The 20,147-nt window shown below is 48.1% G+C and overlaps 1 protein-coding gene across 4 annotated transcripts in view; it reads right to left on the bottom strand.

Moving 5' to 3' along the window:
- Window positions 1–20,147, bottom strand: part of METTL5 (methyltransferase 5, N6-adenosine) — a 151,555-nt gene that overhangs the window by 10,364 nt on the left and 121,044 nt on the right. For all 4 annotated transcript variants that reach the window (XM_078681600.1, XM_078681599.1, XM_078681601.1 and 1 more), the window contains one exon: window positions 18,168–18,217. In XM_078681600.1, the coding sequence (XP_078537726.1) occupies window positions 18,168–18,217 (50 nt within the window). The remainder of the gene's footprint in view (window positions 1–18,167; window positions 18,218–20,147) is intronic.

Raw genomic sequence — 20,147 nt, 5'->3', positions numbered from 1 at the left:
TGCAGCCATCTCAAGGTTTCGGCGCAGCTCTTCAGGTCCTTCCTTATGGTCCTCTAGAATTGTTAAACCATTCTTAAAGGGCTTGTTCCGGATGTATCCTCCAGTTCGACCTCCTCCACCAGTTTGGCAGCTCAATCTTGTCCTGGCTCAACTCATGAAAGCTCCGTTTGAGCCTGTGCACAAGGCGGACTTGAAGTTCCTGTCTTGGAAACTTGCCCTCCTCTTAGCTCTAACATCAGCGAGAAGAGTTAGTGAACTTCAAGGCCTCTCCATAGTGCATCCATTCCTGCAATTCAAAAAGGATGTTCTTATTCTTCGCACCAATCCGAAGTTTATTCCTAAGGTGCCGTCTGAGTTCCACTTGAATGAACCTTTAATTTTAAAGTCTTTCTTTCCGCGCCCTTCTACGCCTGCGGAACGCACATTACATTCTTTGGACGTTCAGAGATGCTTGAAATTCTACTTAGAGCGCACACGGGAAATCATCCCAGTTGTTTGTGTCCTACAGCGCCCCACGGAAGGGGTTTCCTTTGGCAAAGAGTGGCATTTCCCGCTGGATCTCCAGTGCGAATCAATTCTGCCATCAGGAGGCGGGCAAGCCACTGGACGGAAAAGTCTGTGCTCATTCCACAAGGTCTGTGGCATCGTCGGTGGCTCTCTTCTCTGGAGTCGCCATTAAGGACATATGCAGGGCAGCAACGTGGAGCAGTACTCGTACCTTCACGAAGCACTACTGCCTGGAGTCTGCAGGACGAGATGACGCGGCTGTTGGTCAAGCAGTCCTGCGGAATCTTTTTCATTGAGAGGTGAGCTTTCCCTACGATCCCTCCATCCTGGTGAGCACATTTTGTTTGTTTTTCTATGCTATAAGTATTGCTAATATGGTTATGTGATGCCATGTATCTACAAAATGTGTTCTTTGTGATTTACTGCTAGCTACTCTTTTACAAAGCATGGGAATCTATGAAAGTTCCAATACTGGGGCAAGAAAACAAGTTACTTACCTGCAACTTTGGTTCCCCAGTATTGGTAACTTTCATAGATTCCCATGCGCCCACCCTCCTCCCCTGGGAAAGCTCAGTCTTTTGACAGAGATAGTGGCGGTTTGCACAACGGCTACGAAAATCTGAGGCTCTGAGCTCTCTCAGGAAGGTTCTAGGGGGTGAGGCTGCTCTGATTGGTCCTGGCAAAAGTTTGGTCTCTTTTACAAAAAGAGGGTGATAGGATACAAAATAAGATGAGGCCTAGGCCTATTTTTCTCTTTTGTTTCTATGGTTGTTATACTACCGAGGCTCCCATTCTGACGACGGGGAATGATACAAAGCATGGGAATCTATGAAAGTTACCAATACTAGCGAACCAAAGTTACAGGTAAGTAACTTGTTTTCTTCCACTCTGATCTCTGCCTTTCTTAAACAAATTCCGGTTCTCACAAACAGATACAATTCCGACCATATCATCAATGGTTCATATCAGCGACCCACTGAAGAATACAGTCAATGGAGTCCCTGCCTTCCTCCTCCTTAATCTGATCAGTCTTCAAAACTGGTCATCAACAAGTAATCCAAATATTAAGAGTTACAGGGATGCAGGGTATACTCCTTAATTGGATCAACTTTAACCGAACAAACTGTCCTCTTTCCTCCAGTCTACTTTGCATCATTCATTCTTAGACGAAACGCGACAGTTGTGTCGTTGTCCCCCGCTGACCAAACTTGTTTAAAGGTTTTGTACTATGTGCCTGCACTTACTTCCTTTAATTCTGAGGCTTCCATTAACTTTTTATCAAATGTTCTCAATCATGGCCTTCTCACTAATATTTGTGAACTATTAACTATCGCTTTAAACCTGTCATGTTGGCCTCTGCCAGAGGACACTGATCAAATAGGACATATTTCAACATAGTTTTAGAATGTTATGCTAATTTGAATTTTCTTTTGACCATTGCATTTTATGATTGTTTTCCTGACCGGATTCACTCAAGGCTTTACTGTTTTAAATATTAGTCACATGGACTGCAATAATCTCAAAACTGTTTAATCTCAGTCATTTAAAAAAAAATGTTTTTAGTTTTATATAGCACAAACTAGACCCGAAGCTATCAAAGCGCTTTACATGCGCACCAGTTTTGTTACAGATGGACACATTCATTTTTGTTAGGCACGGGGAGATTAAGTGATTTGCCCAGAATCACAGGATGTTGAGTGTCGTTGGGACTCGAACATGGTTTGACTGCTCTAGCCGTAAGGCTACATCCTCTCCCCTCTATAAAAAGGTTACCCTGGACATTTTCTGGTGAACACACTATTCTTTAAAGATTGAGGAAGAATCTGCTGAGGAGGAATCTTGTCAACAACTGGGGTGCTGCTGCCTGCTCCGCTCACAATGGTATAGGAAATGTGAGGCATGAAAAGTGTTCTCACTATTTGAGGTTAATGTTGAGGATTATGTCAGGTCTCTACTTAACAGGTATCAAAGACTACTGTGTTCTCTGTTCAAGCACTCCACAACATGAGGAATCTTTTAACATCAAGCCACTATCAGTGGAAGGGAGTTCCTCAAAATCACCAATACTGGTCTGCTTCCTTTCAGAGACCTACTGAAATTGCCTCCCATACCATTCAAAAAAGCTTGCCTCATATGAAATTCTTTCAAAGTCTACACTGCATAGCTTTCATCGTAAAGTAACAACTTACCCAGAAAACGAACAAGTGTATATTGGGATGGTGTCTTGGGAATGGAAAAGGTACCCAGCATGTATAGTGAGAAGGAATACTTGAAGGCAACTTCCACGATAGCTAGCTCCACCATGATGTTTGAAAATATGCTCAGTTGTTGTGGGGTCCGTAAAGTAACTGATGATCATCGCATGGACCGAAGGCAAGTGTTCAAGGACCTGCTCAGTGAAGGACTAATATTATCTATCTAGGTGGTCTAGATTTTTATGCATTGTCTTTGATTTTATCCGTGGAGAGGTCTAAAGCTGGGAGCACAGCAAAAACGATTAACCTTCCATTCACATGCACCCTTTTTTTGGGGGGGGGGAGAGGGAGAGAAATCTCATGCAAATGGCACCTGAAATACAGTGTCATGCAAAAGATAAAGGAGCCCAGAAGAGCTGACTATAAGTTGTAAAGATGGCATCACCAGCAGCAAATTTGACACCCTTATGCGGCACCAGAACACTCAAACCTATTGTAGAGAATGATGGATGACTACCACCACCAGCATCAGATGAGAAGCAGCCTGCGACAACTAGCTTGCCCATCCCTGCTCTGGTAGAGTGCATAACAAGACAAGAGTATTCACTAGTGAAAGAAGTGCCTGCAATCCAGGATTCAAATCTTCACCATTCGTCTTACTATTTAGAAAGTCCAAACAAGCTTTCTTGACAGGATTGTCTACATGCGATTGTCTGTTGGGGGCGTGGCTAGGCACGCAATGGCGGAGATCGCAGCCGGGTAGAGCTCCGAGCTGAGCTCCCCTTCCCCGGGCCGATTCTCCGCCAATTATCCTCACAGCCGCCTGAAATTACAGGCGGACCACCACGGTGCCATTCTCGGCATTCTGGCCGATTTTTGAATTGAAGCTCCAAACCTGCCGACACCGGACTTTCCTGTGGGCCTCTGGCGAGACTTGCCACCACCCCGACGCCGAGGGCGACCACGTGAGACCGCGGCTTGGGCCTGTCATCTAGGCCTCCCCATGCGGCCCACGGCCTGACCTTCACGACCTTCCCGCACACTGGGACCGTGACCTGGGGACTATCTCGTCACTCCGACCCTGACTCCCCCCTGCTCCCAGGAGACTACAAGAGGCCTAAACCGGAAGGGAGCGAAGACCTGGCCGGCGAGACTCAGCCGCTGCACTGGCGGCGGCCCGGGCCGAGAGCGCATCTGCTCGACTACCTGTTCCTGCACCCGGAGGCGGCGCGATCCCTGAGGTACTGCTAGCGACGCGCACGTGGAACTAGGGAGCCAGGTGAGCGGATTCTCCACTCTGGGCATTGCCGGACGGCCGTGGCTGCCAGAAGAGGCCCCCTCCCCACGCCTGTGCGGTGATACTGCGAGGGACAGATGCAACTAGGGGCCTGAGATAGACGCCATAGCCCACGCGAAAACAAAGCTGGGACCTCACTGAAGCCCCCTGCAAATTGAGTACCGCGCTCCGCTGGTGGGACCGTTACATAGTTCCGTGTGCTACGAACTCCCCCCACCCCCCGGGCTCCTTGCGATTGGCTGGCCTACAGGGCCCTGGCGACGACTGGCTGGATGCGCGCCTACCGAGGATTCGACGCCATCGGAGACACAGGTGGCGCGGTGCAAGGGCTCAAGGCCTAGTGAGGGGGGGGGGAGCCACATGCACACTTAGAGACATAGCGGTACGGACGCTCACCACCGCATAGGCCTGGCTTCCCTACAACGCATGGAGGTGCATTGAGGCTGCAGTCTGGTGTTGCTAAATCCTCCAGCAAGTGCACAGCGACGCCCGGCCTGCCCCACCTGCCCAGGAAATTCTGCGAATCTCACAGGACGCTTTGCCACCACACGGTCGGCTGCCTGCAGTAGGTACAAAACCACTCGATACTGTTACCAGGCACCTGCTCCGGCGTACTACTATGTAGACCTGCCACGCGGGCTGACACTGAGGATACGTGGGAGGCTGGCTGACCAACCACACGAAAACAGACGCAAGCGGCGAAGCGCCGCGGACGCTGCCAGAATCGCGCACCAGAAAACGTCTCATCCTCCGGCTAATTGGCCTGAACTGTTGGCCGGGTTGCCTTGCACATGTCCGGAGGGGTGAGGACTCGCACTGGGACTGGAGGAGCCCCGCCAAAGGGAAAAACAGATAAATCACTACACAAGATGGCGGCTGATCAGGTAACCGCGAGGTTGGACAGCGTACTAGCCGCCATGGAGCGCATGGAACAATCGCTCCAACTGACCAGAACATCCTTGGAATCCAAAATAGACAGCGTCGCCATAGACCTAACCCACCTACGCGACGACCACAAGAAGCTGGCTGATCGGACCAAAACACTAGAGGGGACAGTGGCGGAACTTGGACCCAAAGTCACACAAACTGATAATCGAGTACAGGACCTTCTGAACAGAGTGGAGTTCCTAGAAGACCGCGCTGAGGACGCGGAAGGGAGGGCGAGACGCAACATCAGACTCGTGGGGGTCCCGGAAAAATGGGAGGGCAATCATCCTGCCCAACGCGTAGAGGACTGGCTGAGGGATATACTACCTGAAGGCACACTATCGCCCCATTTTGTAGTGGAACGGGCACATCGCGTACCCACGAGACCTCACACCACGGGCTCTAATCCGAGACAGCTACTCTTCAAGATACTGAACTATCGGGACAGAGACGCGATCCTGAGGGAAACCAGACGACTCGGGGAAATTCGCGTGGACAATGCTACCGTGATGTTCTTCCCGGACTACACCATTCAGGTGCAACGTCAGAGACACAACTTCTTGGACGTAAAACGGCGACTCCGCACCGCAGGCCTCAAGTATTCCCTGCTCTTTCCTGCAAAACTAAGAGTGGTGGCACGGGACAAGACCTACTTCTTTAGCACTCCTGAAGAGGTTAGCGAATGGCTCGATAGCGGAACGGACACGGCTCCCCGGCAGGCACAGAGCTATGAGACGTGACCACGAGCGCGTGGATCGCGCCGTCGCCGCCAGAACAGGGACCAAAGGGCTGGCCGACCAGAGGAAGCGATGCGCCACTCCCCACCGACGGACCAAGTGCCCCAGGAACAACGAGATGCACTCCGAAGGGTCTCCCAACTGAGCGCTTCACCAACTTCAGACGTCGTTCAGAACACCAGCCCACGGATGGTTCCCAGCGATGATGAAGCTATCTACGGGATACCAGACTCCCAATTGTCCGTAGATCTGCCAGATATCACGCCGCAAACGGCTGACATGCTCCATTGAAGCCACACACGAAATCCTAGCAGACCCTGCTGGGGCGGCGGGGAAGGAACCAGAGACCAGATTGTTGCTGAGATGCCGTGACTACGGGCCGTTGCTCGAGATGTCCCCCGCCGCCCTGGAGATGGAGGGAGTGAACTTGACGCAGTGAGTACCCGCCCAGCCATGTAGACACAGAGGGTGAAAAGGCAGTGGGAACATACTGCAGTACTTCCCGCTTCTCTCCTCCATGCCAGCTGCCCATATCACCTGGGGACTTTCCTATGCCAGAGACTTGGGGAGTGGGACATACTTTTTCTCCCCTCTGCGTGATTAGTCAAATAAGGGACCCCATAACAAGGGGCAGTGCTGTCTTCCTGAACACTGACTTTGGCCACATGGTGCGCGCAACAAATGGCCCAGGGGAAGGGCAATGACCCCCTTTCCCTACTTGAATAAGCACTCCGCCAAAACTGTAACTAGCGCACGTTACCCCCTAGACTTGAATATTGTTCTTTTGCCTCTTTGGTGTGTTTGGACGGCGACATGTTGCGTAGCCGACCTTTTGGTATCTATTACTGTTTAGCATTGTTTGGACATACTGTTCTTTTTCCCACCCTTACTCTCGGAGAATTGCCTACATCCTTTCTTTATGTGCTGATGCCTATGTCTGATCTGAGTGGGAGGAGGGGGCCGGGGGTCTTGTGGAGGCTCTCGCCTGGGGGATGGGTGGTGGGTGAGGCAGGTTTTTTTTCTACGACAGTGAGTATGGCTGAGATCAGGATATGCACATGGAATATAAGAGGCATGAACACACCGTCGAGACGTTACCAAATTTATTCTTATTTAAAGCGTCACAAATTTCATGTAGCATTGCTACAGGAAACACACTTAAATGAGTCAGAGGTGCACGCACTGTGCCGCAGATGGCGCACGCACTGTGCCGCAGATGGCGCGGTCAACTTTACGCCACGGAGTACTCCTCCTATGTCCGCGGGACACTCATGTGGATCAGGCCGGGCACCCCGTGGGCGGTCATAGACACACGGATAGATTCAGAGGGTAGATATGTGATAGCCCGAGGCAGCCTCGATGGACACCCAGTGGTACTTGCCCCATTATACTCCCCAAACACCGACCAGGGCGGCTTCTTTGATAGCCTCTCCACAACATTGGCGTCCTGGCATGGAATCCCGTGGATTCTTGGGGGCGACTACAATTGCGTCCTGGATGTAAATCTAGACAGGTCTACCGTACCCCGACCAATGCCCAGACACACACCACCACGAAAGCCCTCCTCAACTGGGCCTTGCAATAAGATCTTCACGACGTATGGAGGGCACGCAACCCCACAACACGAACATATTCCTACTGGTCAGGTGCGCATGCGCTACATGTACGCTTAGATAGATACATGGTCTCCACTGACCTTCTCCCGTTGGTCAAAGACACGCAATATATGGGCCACACACACTCAGATCATAATCCCCACACACTGGTCATTGCTTGAGACAACCCACACCCACCTATTCCCACCTGGTGCCTCCAACCGGATCTCTTACTAGACGCGACCTTCCGCGACTCCCTAATCACACAGACGGCTCAATACTTTGAGTTCAACACTGGCACGTCGTCCTCTCCCCAAACCGAATGGGATGCTTTCAAGGTGGTGACCCGGGGACTCTGCTTGGGTACACAGGGACACATACGGCGACAACTTGAAGGCGACCTGACACGACTGGGGACCGAACTACTGGATCTTGAGCAGGCTGTGGGGGGGGGGATGCGAGCGCTCGACTGACGGAAGCCAAGGCGGAACATGACCGCCTGCTAGACCGTTTGCGTAACGTCAACTTCGCGTCGCACTCTGCCCGCGTCCACAGACAGGGTGACAGACCTGGCAAACTGTTGGCCTGGCTAATTGCGCGGGAGGATCGCTCGACCCCCCATATCAGCAGTACAGGCGGAGGACGGTAGTTTACTCTACTCCCAACGTCAAATACACGAGGCATTCACAGATCACTACTCGGGGCTGTACCGCTCCCGGCTCCGTGTCCCACTGGCTGCCATAACTGAATATCTCTCTACCGTACAACTGCCCACCCTTATGGCTGAACAGCAGGATGACCTCGGAGCACCGCTGGACTCCGAGGAGCTTCGCGACACCATCTTTAACCTCTCGAATGGCAAGTCTCCGGGACCGGATGGCTTGCCAGCTGAGTTCCTTAAGGCCGCCTCGGACATCCTTATTCCCCACCTGGTGAAGATGTACACTGCGGCTACGGATGACTTCTCTTTGCCCCCGACACTTAATGAGGCTACCCTCGTATCTCTACTCAAACCCGACAGGGATAGCGAACGGATGGGATCTTACCGCCCTTTGGCACTCCTCAACACAGACTATAAAATCCTCGCCTCCGCGCTTGCTCGCAGATTAGCCCCTATGGTTCCCGCACTGGTACACCACGACCAAAACGGCTTTGTGCCGACGCGGCACACGTCTCCCAACATCCGCCGCCTATTCCGCGTACAAGAATACGCCACACGACAGTGGCCACGCGCCGGATGCCTGTTGCTAGACCTAGAGAAGGCATTTGACTCTGTGGAATGGCCTTACCTACGAGCGGTCATGGACAAATTCGAACTAGGGGACGACTATCAGACTATGGTTGGACTCTTATACCGCAGACCCACAGTCCGCGTCCGTACTGGGGCGCTGCTCTCTGACCCTATCTGTGTGAGGAGAGGCACCAGGCAAGGCTGCCCCCTATCGCCCTTGCTGTTCTCCTTAGCTGTGGAACCCCTAGCTGCGACACTCCGGTCCCAAGGGGCGGAGTGGGGTATACCGATGGCGGATGGACTTCATGTGGTGTCATTATATGCTGACGACCTCCTTTTATATGTCAGAGACCTGAGTGATGTTCCAGCGTCCCTTACTGTCATATTCAGCACTTTTGAGGAAATGTCGGGATTGAAGGTAAATTGGACCAAATCAGGGGCCTACTCCTTTAACCCGAATGTTCCCGAGAGTGAGATACGCATCAGGGGCGAGAGATTGCAGTGGTATCCCACGACGTTCAGATACCTTGGGATACACATTTACCGTGACCCCACGGATATATTGGAGGGGAACCTGATGCGGGCGATCGCATCCACCCGATCACAGGCTGGGTTCTGGAAAACGCAGCCACTGAACATTCCTAGTCGCATAGCCCTAACGAAGATGATAGTCCTGCCGCGGCTACTGTACTACTTTGCAAATTATCCATCCTATGTCCCTACCCGGGTGTTTCGGGACCTTGAGGCCCTGCTACGTGACCTGATGTGGAATAAGGGCAGGCCGCGAGTTGCATTGACGAAACTTTATATGCCCACTGAAGCGGGAGGACTAGCTGTTCCTAATATGGAGTTATTACCTAGCGGCGCAAATGCAATGGGTGTCGGGATGGCTAGGTGGTAAAAGCCTGGGAGACACAGCCACGGACACCGCTATCTGGTCCCAGTTGCAATTCCACATATTGTTTCATCCACTGACCCGAACTCCCCGTCCACCACAACTGCTGCTCGCAGTGGCGCGCAGATGCTTCCTCCGTTGTTTGCGTCTGACCCGAGCGACAATACCATATGCCCCGATACTCCCACTATTAGGCACTCCGACTACGGCAGGGACCTTAACAGCTGTAAAGCTGGACAATTGGACCACTGCGGGGGTGGAAACATTGGGAGATCTATACACTGATTGTGCCCTCCTCCCCTTCGCCGGTCTCGTGGAAGACACATCTCTTCCGGCTGGACAGTTTCTATTACACGCATCCCTCATCCATACGCTGACTGCCGCTTGGGGGGACATATCTGGCGAGTTACCCACACATCACTTTATACAGTACCTTCATGTCATGAGTAATGGCACGCACATAATTCATTGGCTAGCACAAGCACTCCTTCTTCATACTCATCCCACAACCGTGCAACTGAGAGAGAAGTGGGCGACAGACAGAGGAAGGGACTGGACGGACAAAGAGCGGGCTATGATCCTGGCTGGCCCAGTTTTTTTTTTTTTTTTTTTTTTTTTTTTTTTTTTTTTACTCACTTTATTCGATTAAATAAAAATCATAAAAGTATACTATAAAAATACATAAAAACATCATACAAAGCTTTAAAAATACCGTACATTTTAAAATTCATTAACAATACATATAAAATGACCTGGCACACAAGAATAACACTGTTAGCAGGAAATAATTCATGTTCCTTTTTTTTCCAAAAGTATATGTTAATAGGGGCAAAGCTGAGAAATTAATTCATACTACCGGGTATAGGGCAAACATTTACAATAGCTCCATCTAAACTCGTGTGGGATCTCTTCCGTCTAGCACGGATAGATGCAATCAAAAAATTGGCTACACCGAACATCACCCGATGATTTTCCATTAATTGTAAGAACAACAATGCTGGCTTCAACTGTAGAAACCCCATTTCCCTCAGGAGAGGCTTGATGTACTTTGCCCTACCTTCAGAGAAGAAGGGACAGAAAAAAATAAAATGTGTCAAATCCTGATCGGAAAAATTATCACATTCACATGGGGCATTTTCCCATGGCATACACCAATTTTCATAATTTCCCAACAGAAAATGTGCCTGATTGAATCTAAATTTGGTTAACAACCAACGATGATAAGGACGTGTGACAACAGACAAATAGGGTTCCATTGACATTGAATTAATCAACAAAAAATGTGATCTTACTGTTGGTTTAGAGATCTCAATCGACTCTCGATCCATTTCTCGGGCCCTAATGAAGTTCTGTTTCACCCAGTTAATGTCATCTTTACTCAAATTTTCCGGGTTTGAATACAATTCCGGGCGACCCATGAGTGCAGTAGATGTTTTGATGTATGCCAACCATTTGATATCAGCCACTCTATCCCGCCCCAAACAATCCTTAATAATTTTATGATTCAGTGTAAGTTTGGGGTTAAGCCAAGTTCTGATCCATAATAAAAGCGGTGCCATGTTTAACATGTCCGCAATATAGCCCATACCCAGCTCTGCATGGACCGCAAAAGATGAAGTGGATTGGGGAAGGCCCAGGAGAGATCGCAAAAATTTGTTTTCCTCTCTCTGAATCAAGGTTAGATCTTTATAACCCCAGATTGCTGCCCCATACCTGGCTATGGCCATAGTTTTGGCTCTATAAATCGCCAGAATGGCCTCAGGCGGTTTCCCACCCAATCTTTTTGCAAAGCCAAGTATTGCGGCCGATGACTTTTTCACTGCTACTCTTTTATTTGCCACTTGGGGGACCCAGCTGCCCAGGTCATCAAACACCACACCCAGGTATGTGAAAATTCTTACTTTTGATATTACTGAGCCATTGCACAAGAGCGTCTTGGTATTATTCCTCCCTTTCCCCACGAACATCACGTGCGATTTCTCCACATTAATTACAAGTTCCAGGTTTTGCATAAAATTCCCGAAGGAATTTAAGAGGCGTTGCAAGCCTATGGGAGTCCTGGACAGCAGCACAGTATCGTCCGCATATAATAATACTGGTAATTTGGTGCCCCCCATACATGGGACATCTGCAGATGCTGCCGCCAAACTTGCACTTAACGCATTGATATATAAAGAAAATAACATTGGGGCCAAAATACACCCCTGTCGTACTCCCCTCCCGGATTTAAAATCAGCCGTACACTTCCCATCTTGTGACATGCGTATAGCCGCTTTCAGATCCCTATGCAGATCGGCCATGAAATACACCAATGCCCGGTCTAGGCCCATATCCAGGAGCATGGTCCACAGCTTTGACCTATTAACTAGGTCAAAAGCTGTGGACAGGTCCATAAACGCTAGATAAATTGACCCCCCTGCAGCCACAGTGTATTTGCTGACTATTAATTGCAAGTTGAGACACTGATCCTCAGTACCTCTACCAGATCTGAAACCATACTGTGCGTCACACAAGATGTCGTTATTGGTTTCCCACGTTGCAATCTTATTTAGGATCACCTTCCCCAATATTTTAAAAGACGAATCCAGCAGTGATATCGGTCTATAACATCTTGCGTCCCCCCTCTGGCCCTTTTTGAAAATAGGGACTATTATAGACCGTGACCAGGTCGTAGGCAATCTTTTTATGTCAATGCTGGCCGTATTAAAAATATTTGCAAGGGCAATAGACCATATGGAAGGATTAGATTTATACATGTCTGCCGGGACCCCATCTGGGCCCGGCGCCTTATGAGCAGTAGTATCTTCAATAGCCTTTAGAACTTCCTTAACGGTGAACCGCAAAGGTAACCCTGGTTGTTCACTTAGTGTTGGCGTAAATGGGTCTATCTGAAGATTACTCCCATATATTTTTTCAAAATGGAGCAACCAGTCTTTTTCCGATATATTTAGTTCCAACGGGGAGTTTTCCTTCTCGCTGAACAAGGGTGTATTTATGATTTCCCAGAATTTGGAGCTATCCTTCAGGGTAGCCCGATCATAAAGTGAGACCCAAGCATTATTCTTAATCTCTTTCTTACGTATTTCTACAACAGACTTATAATTTTTCCTTAATCTAGCCACTACTTCGGTATCCCGGGGTGACCTTTTTAATGCTGTCAATAAGTCTCTGTGGGCCTTTGAACAGTTTGCATCAAACCACCCATGCAGCTTTTGCTCCTTATGTTTCGTCTTAACTGTTAAAATCGCGCTTACTTGTTTACAAATAATATCAAATGAGCTGATAATGTCACCTCCGAACTTAAGTGGGTCCAGACAGGTATTGATTTCATCACCCACCTTCTCGGTAAGTTCACAAAAAAAATCCTCTGGGATAATTTTACCCCACTTGACCCGCCTCCCCTGGTCTTGCACAATTAAATCCAAAGGTGGGTTAGTCTTTGGAGATGTGGATAATATCGCTAAATTTTTATTACTTAATTCCATAGCTACTAGGTTATGGTCGCTAAAAGTACTTTGTACAGCATTATAAAAAATAACATTTTGTAACAGACCTGGGGACACAAATATAAAATCAATAATAGAGTTCGAATCTCTTGCGCTAAAAGTAGCTACCCGTTCATTAGGGTTGATAAACTCTGGCTCAGACAAATCAATATCAGACAGTAGTTCTTCTAGCGCGACCCCCTTTATAGAGTGTTCAAAATGAGATTGAGGGAGACAATCCATATCTGAATACACCCTATACTGACAATTTTGCTGACACAAGTGTGTGTTAAAATCCCCAAGCAAAATTAAATGAAAAAAAGTGGTTTGACTATCCTTATATGTAGTTAAAAATTTTGCTAAAACGTTGATATTTTCATTACAGTGAGTACCATGAGGCGCATTATAGAAGTTCACATAAAGTATCTTAACATTATTGGGTAAAGTTATTTCACAGGCTAAGAGATTATGGGATGTGGTGCTTACAATCTGCGCTACTCCCCTATGTTTAACGGAGATGAGGAACATGAGCCCACCTCGATTTCTACCTGCGCTGGAACTTTGAGCAGCTTTAAAATAAGAAGTATAGCCATCCAGCCAGAAGTTACAATCTCTATCCCAGGTCTCCTGAAGGGCCACCACCTCATAGCCCCTTAGTTGTTCCAACCATATAGCGTCATCTCTTTTGGCGCGGAGACCAGCAATATTCCAGCTTGCAATCTTAACGGTCTCCCCACCTTCCCTTTCAGTAGTGGTAATAGATTGGGTCTGGTCCGTGTCAGCAACACGACCAGACAGTCAATCGTTCTCATCTAGATGAGACAAGGCAGTAAATCTATTTGTTAGAGTTAAGGTAGCCCGATTAATAGCTCTGATGGGATCAGTATAACTGGGCTTAAAGTTAGGTTTTTGCAAAGCCCATGATGACAGACTAGAGCTCCCTCTACAAGTACCATGCTGCTTATCCTTGCCTAGGGGTAGTTTGGGGGTAGATGGCGGGGGGTAAAAATAACCAAGTGGTACAGCTCGGATCCTACCCTCCTTAACATCCGTTGCATCCCAAAAAAGGCGAGCGGCCTCATGGGGGCTATCAAAATTGACAATAATACAATCGCCTGGAAGGATTTTTGCTGTATACCCCAACCAATCAACCCGCCTTCCCATAGTGATATGGGTAGATATATCCCTTGCCCCTGTGCAGTTTTCATCACACCATGCTTTTACATTTGCTATCAAGGAACACTGGGGCTCCTCCTCCCCTGGGTTCAAATGTGGGATGTTTACCAAGACCGCAACAAAGGGGGTCGCCTCTGGTGGTAAGTGAGTACGTGGTTTCCCCCGTGTTCTTCTTCCCACCTGTGACTGTTCCTCTAGGCGAACTAAGGTATTTCCAGCGACATTAATCATCTTATCCCCAACTTGAGACCTCATCGGTTGAGCAGTCGCCCCAGCCAGATTAGAGGCGCGGTTTGAGTATGATGGCATAGGGAGAGGTGGAGGGAGAATTGAAACTATTGGGGTAACACTCCCTATCCCCTCCATTGGAGTTTCATGTTGGTCATTGGGAGCTGGTATAGCCATGGGGGGGGGGTTTGGGCAAGCAGGTGCTTTAGGACATAACTGCATATTTAACCTTTCACATTTCCCCACAATTTCCGAAACACAGTCTTTTAAAGTCTCCACAATATCGTTAGCAATTTGCACAAGGGTACTCTCAATTTTATCAGTAAACATTTTTTCCACCATGGCTCTTATGCTTTTTCCAAGTCTCCTAGCCATATAACGGGATGTTACAACGTGCTGCTTAGAGTTCCATTTAGTTCTCTTTGAGCCCCTCTTGGTACGCTTAACGGCTGAGGGTTCAGGGTCTTGAGGACAGCTATGGTCTACAACAGCGCCCAACAAGTTAGGATCATCAGGGATTACAGCAGTACAAATGGGTAATAATGCCCGGTCTTTAGCAGTAATGATCTGGACCAAGGGCTCCAGAGGTATAAATTGGGACCCAGACAAAAGGGGCACCTGGTGATCTAGCAGAGGTGTGTCCAACCCCAGTTCACGTTCGGTAGCTGCAATCTCCTGGTTCAACTTCCCTACAGCAGTAGTTAAGTAGGACATGATGCTGGCAGACGCTGCGCCATTCCGTGGGACTTTTGATTTGCCCGCGCCAGCAGTGATAGATGTTTGAAGTTTCCGCTTACCCATATTGTAGGTTGGGCGTTAGGGGGGTGACCGTCCCGTCCCTCGTCGTCCCCGGACGGCCACAGACGGCCCGCCCTCTGCCCGGGCTCCGCCCGGCGCCGTCCGCGCGCGTCCCGCGAGGCGGGAGTAGAGGCTCGCTCTTATGCGCCTCCGGGCGCGGGAGTGTTACGCTGCTGCCGGTGTCCCCGTGTGAGAGCAGGGGACGCTGGGTAATGTAGTCTCGACGCTCCCCCCTCTCGGCGGCCGCGGTGCTGGAGCGGCGGCGGGGGAGAGCGGAGCAAGTCTGCTGGGTAGCTGGTGAAGAGCAGGTAGGAGTTCAACAACAATATCCCCAAGCTGGCTGACACCCCCGCTCGCCCGCAGGAGAGGCTCGCTCTTATGCGCCTCCGGGCGCGGGAGTGTTACGCTGCTGCCGGTGTCCCCGTGTGAGAGCAGGGGACGCTGGGTAATGTAGTCTCGACGCTCCCCCCTCTCGGCGGCCGCGGTGCTGGAGCGGCGGCGGGGGAGAGCGGAGCAAGTCTGCTGGGTAGCTGGTGAAGAGCAGGTAGGAGTTCAACAACAATATCCCCAAGCTGGCTGGCCCAGTGAACATCCCCCGCAACCCTCGCTTCAAAATTATACAGCTCTACATACTACATCGCGCATATCTCACCCCGGACAAGATAAACAGTTATTTTTCAGTCACTGATACTGCCTGCAGTCGCTGCTCCTTACTTGGAGCGGACCTCCTCCACATGCTCTGGCTCTGTCCTGCCCTCCAACAGTACTGGGATGGGGTGACCACACTGCTCAAGCATTGCACCAAAGAACAAGTGCCGAAAACATGGGAGGCCTGCATACTAGGACTGTACAAACGCACACGGCTGAACAAGGTCCAGATCCAGGCCCAGGCCAGTTACTGGGATCTCGGGCTGATCACGGCCAAGAGGCTGCTTACCAAGCGGTGGAAGGCCGATACACCCCCACACATCCAACACTGGAGCCTGTCGCTAGTGAACTGGGCACGAGCGGAGAGCACTGTCCTGCGGCGAGAAGAGACAGCGGGTCTTAGGAAATTTCCAATCGCACAACACTGGGATGACATCCTGCAATCCTTTCAGCAGAAATGTGTGGAACAAGGGATCACGTGAAGAAATATAGACTGCCCCCCCTGTCCTACTCAATACAAAGCATATATACCGCTCCGATCGCTGCCTACATGGCCACCATACCTTGCCCAACACGAACTGCATGACTGGCTGTTCCGCGATGGTGGGTGTTTTGCCCCTCCCACGCGCACACCACCGTAGCAGGGGGTCCTGCCACTGACTGCCTCTCACGAGACACTGTACTACTTCACCTGATGCGCCCTTATAGTGGTGATCCCCCTAGTCCACTTGACATGCAGGCGAATTGCCCCCCTACGGTCTCCTGCCTACCCACCCACTGGTCCGCTACCGGCACATTGGCACCGCACTTCCCTCCTCGAACACATGGCTATCTCTACCCCCATCCCTCCCTACCTTTCTTTTGTACTTCTTGTGTTACTGTTTTGTGGTTTATTGGCCTTCTGGTCCTATCTCCCTTTGGACCAAGCCCATGCAAATTGCTCAATGCACTCACTACACCATGAAGCCTTCAGAAATAGCTGCCATGGCCTAGGTGTTTTTCACCTGAGTGCCAACACAGATATCAGACACTCATCAAGGTGGATGAGCTACGTGGATACACGCTCACCAACACCCTTGGACGCTGAGCAGCCTCATCCCTCAACTATATTGCACCACGCCCGCTTGAAAGACGAAATTAACCGACACTCTTTCTTGCGATTCACACGTGTCATAGTGGGCTCTGCCTCACCTGAAGACGCTGATGAGTGCCAGCTTAACACTGCAACTTTAAGTTCGCATACAAAATGAGAAACCCCCTATAGACCCGTACTTTCACTACACCGAATGATTGTATGATTGTGAAGTATTGTAGCAAACTGACGTACGCTGCCGAACCCCAGGGTTGTCGGCCTTAAGGCTGTGTTCCTCTGATACGCTTAATGCAATACCCCTTGCTCGCGGCTGGCCTGTAAGCTGAATGCTGTGTACCATACATGTTGAATAATAAAGGTCTTTAAAAAAATAAAAAAGCGCTTGTCTGTTACAACAGTGGGAGATGATCACACCAGAACCAAAGCATAAAAATATCAAAAATCCCTAAAACAAAATAATTTAGAAGTATTAAAATGTTTCATTGGGTGGGGGAAGGTTAAAGCTAAGTAATTGTTACAACATCATTAGTGTATGTTTTTATAGTTTCTAAACTGCTCTCTGTACATTTTTGATTGGCAGTTTAAAATTAAAGAGCAGGTTATTAGATTGACATGCATGAAAAAGTATGTTAATAAATGGTTTAGAATTCGCCCATAGACCAAGATATTCAGTAAAGATTCCCATGATGGAGATCTGTGTTTACAAGTAACTTCTCCTACAAGCTCTTTCAAACCAGAGAATCCAGTAACTTTAAATGGTTGGCCTGAAAGTTAGACTTATGTACACTTGCAGAATGAATGTGCTTTAGATTTTCTCAACTAAAGCACCAAGAGTTATTCATTTACACCCGGTTGACTCTAAACTCGGCCCTAGTTTCGTCTGAAAATATTATCCTATGTAGCCTTCGTGTTCCACACCCTCTGGAGTACATCTCAGGCAGCATCTTTTTTTTAATGGATTTATTTATTTTACAAAGGTATCTCTTCTGACATGGAGGCATTTAAGCTACTCTCAAAGGTTTTTCTAAGCCTTTTACTATGCATGTCCACCCTATATCAAAAACCTAATTTTATCAGGACAGCTGACAATATATTTGGCAGAATTACTCCTGGTTACAGTAGCTGCCTGCCAGCCATCTTAGATCATAGGCTTAGTAATCATTAAAGGTGAATTGACTGATAAGTTACTGTAGTAACTCGAGCTCTTATATTTCTAGTCCTCACCCTGCACATAGCCTTGCAATTGTCCCTCAATTCAAGTCGTCCTATGCATAGCATCCTCTGAGACAGAAGAAAATACTGATTCAAGGGAAGAGCATTATGTGCGATGCAAATGGTTTAGCTCATTTACTTACCGATTTCTTTCTGTGAAACTTGTATGAAGCTGGTAAATCATATCTGAGCTCTGTAATGAAAAGTTATTTTAAGTTAATTTATATTTGACATACCCAAGCTTAGTTTAAAATCTTGCTGAAAAAGTGTGCACATTATTTGCCCGTATTATTGCAGCAACATGTTACCCAAAGAAATATTGCATCTTTCTCTATCCACCCTGCACAAACCTCAGAATTGCAAATTTTTGGGGTAAAAGTTTTAATTAACATACTTGACATCCATAGAAGCATGTACATTACGACTTTGTGCACACCCACAGAAATACATTTTTTTTTTTTAGGTACCTAGCACAGGTGTCTTAACTTGTATAAAGGCATGCATCTGATGTTCACCAGTAAAACAAATTCAATTCCCGCAGATAACCCCCCTCCAAGTGAAATGTCCCTTGAATTGTTATTATATAGTGTAGGGAGAGGCCTCCTTCTGGAATAACAATAACTTAAGTGCTCGGGGTAAACCTGCTACTCAGATTTAAATGGCCATATAATGAGCTTTCCACATAATACACACATTCATACTGCCAAGTAGGTCACTCATCCCTGCTGCACCGAATCCCCACCCCGCTGCCGAATCCGTACTTTTTTCTGAGAGTCCACACATGGTAAGTATTGTTCTGCTCTGCCACTTCTTCACCCAGCAGGTAGTGCTTCCCTTCTTAGCCCTGCAAACACCTGGCAGATATTCATCTGATCCATTGTCCTGCAGCCAGCTGGTATTTCCACCCTCTCCTGGCAGGTAACTCTCCTCTCCATAGTGTCAACGTTACCACCTCCAGGTGCAATTAGCATCTCTCTGGTTTAGTGCTTCCTATGTAATCTGTAGAATTACCTTTGTGGACTGTGACCCTGGAAGCCATTATATAGCACCTGTGTTTTTCCCCCAGCAGCGAGAATAATAGGTGCTACGGCAACAGCCTAACATCGCATTGAAACTAAACTACACCCAAGCAGTTGTGATCTGAAAGACATTTAGGCACCACAAGAATAGTGTGATGACAATATTGACCGTGGTGCAAACAAAAACAGATTGTGAAAACTATATTTTAAATACATAAGCTTGAATTTAGTTCTAAGCATGAAAAAGCACATTAGCATAGGAAATTCAAAATGAAAATTACTTTCCAATTAAGAAACAAGTGTCAAAACCTGAGAAAACCACAATGCCCCTGCACTCGTACAGAAATGTTATTGAGGTGTATGGTAACAACAATGTCACTTTGCTAAGTATGAAGAACAGATAGAACAACATCCAATTCATTCAAGTAGCTCAACAGTTGGTGACCATGTTAAGACAAAATAGAGAGAGAAAAGAAGTTTAGGATGTGATCCGTTGCTGGTGTGAAAAAGTTCCGTTTATTGTTCCTATTAGTAGGCCAACACGTGTTTCATCGCAGGGAAACAGACTGCGAATCTTCAGGGCCTAATTAGTGAGGTGCAAAGGCCACCTCGGCCAGATATATTCAAGGGATCCTGTATTAGGGAGTTTCACTGTTTATGTGAAGTCACACTCCGAGAGACCTGATGAGTCTCAATAGTTTTGCAAAATGTTTAAACCGGGAGGAGAGGATTAACAGGTAACTTCAATTAAGTGACGCTGTCAACAAACGAGATCGGGCGGGTACACCTTTACATTGCAGTTCTCCCTCTTGATTTTCCCGGCGCCGTTTTCCGAGAATGAAAAAAACTAAAAAGGCATGAACAATAGGTAAAATATAAGATAAGAATAGAAAAGATTGTGAAAACAATAGTATTATGGAATGATCGGGAATTATGACAAGAATCTTCCCAGCTAGACAAACCTAATTGACTTCAGAAAACCTTCATTAATGCCTCAGATTTCATTCTCGAATCACTTTTCAGACCAAACTGAGATCTTATCCAAAAAGCCAAGTTACTGTGATATCTCACTGCACAGATTTAACTCCTTGTGCTTTGGTTATG

This window comes from Lissotriton helveticus, chromosome 3_1, assembly GCF_964261635.1.
Source record: "Lissotriton helveticus chromosome 3_1, aLisHel1.1, whole genome shotgun sequence".
NCBI classification, from domain to species: Eukaryota; Metazoa; Chordata; class Amphibia; order Caudata; family Salamandridae; genus Lissotriton; species Lissotriton helveticus.
This window is presented reverse-complemented; position numbering and strand designations above follow the sequence as displayed.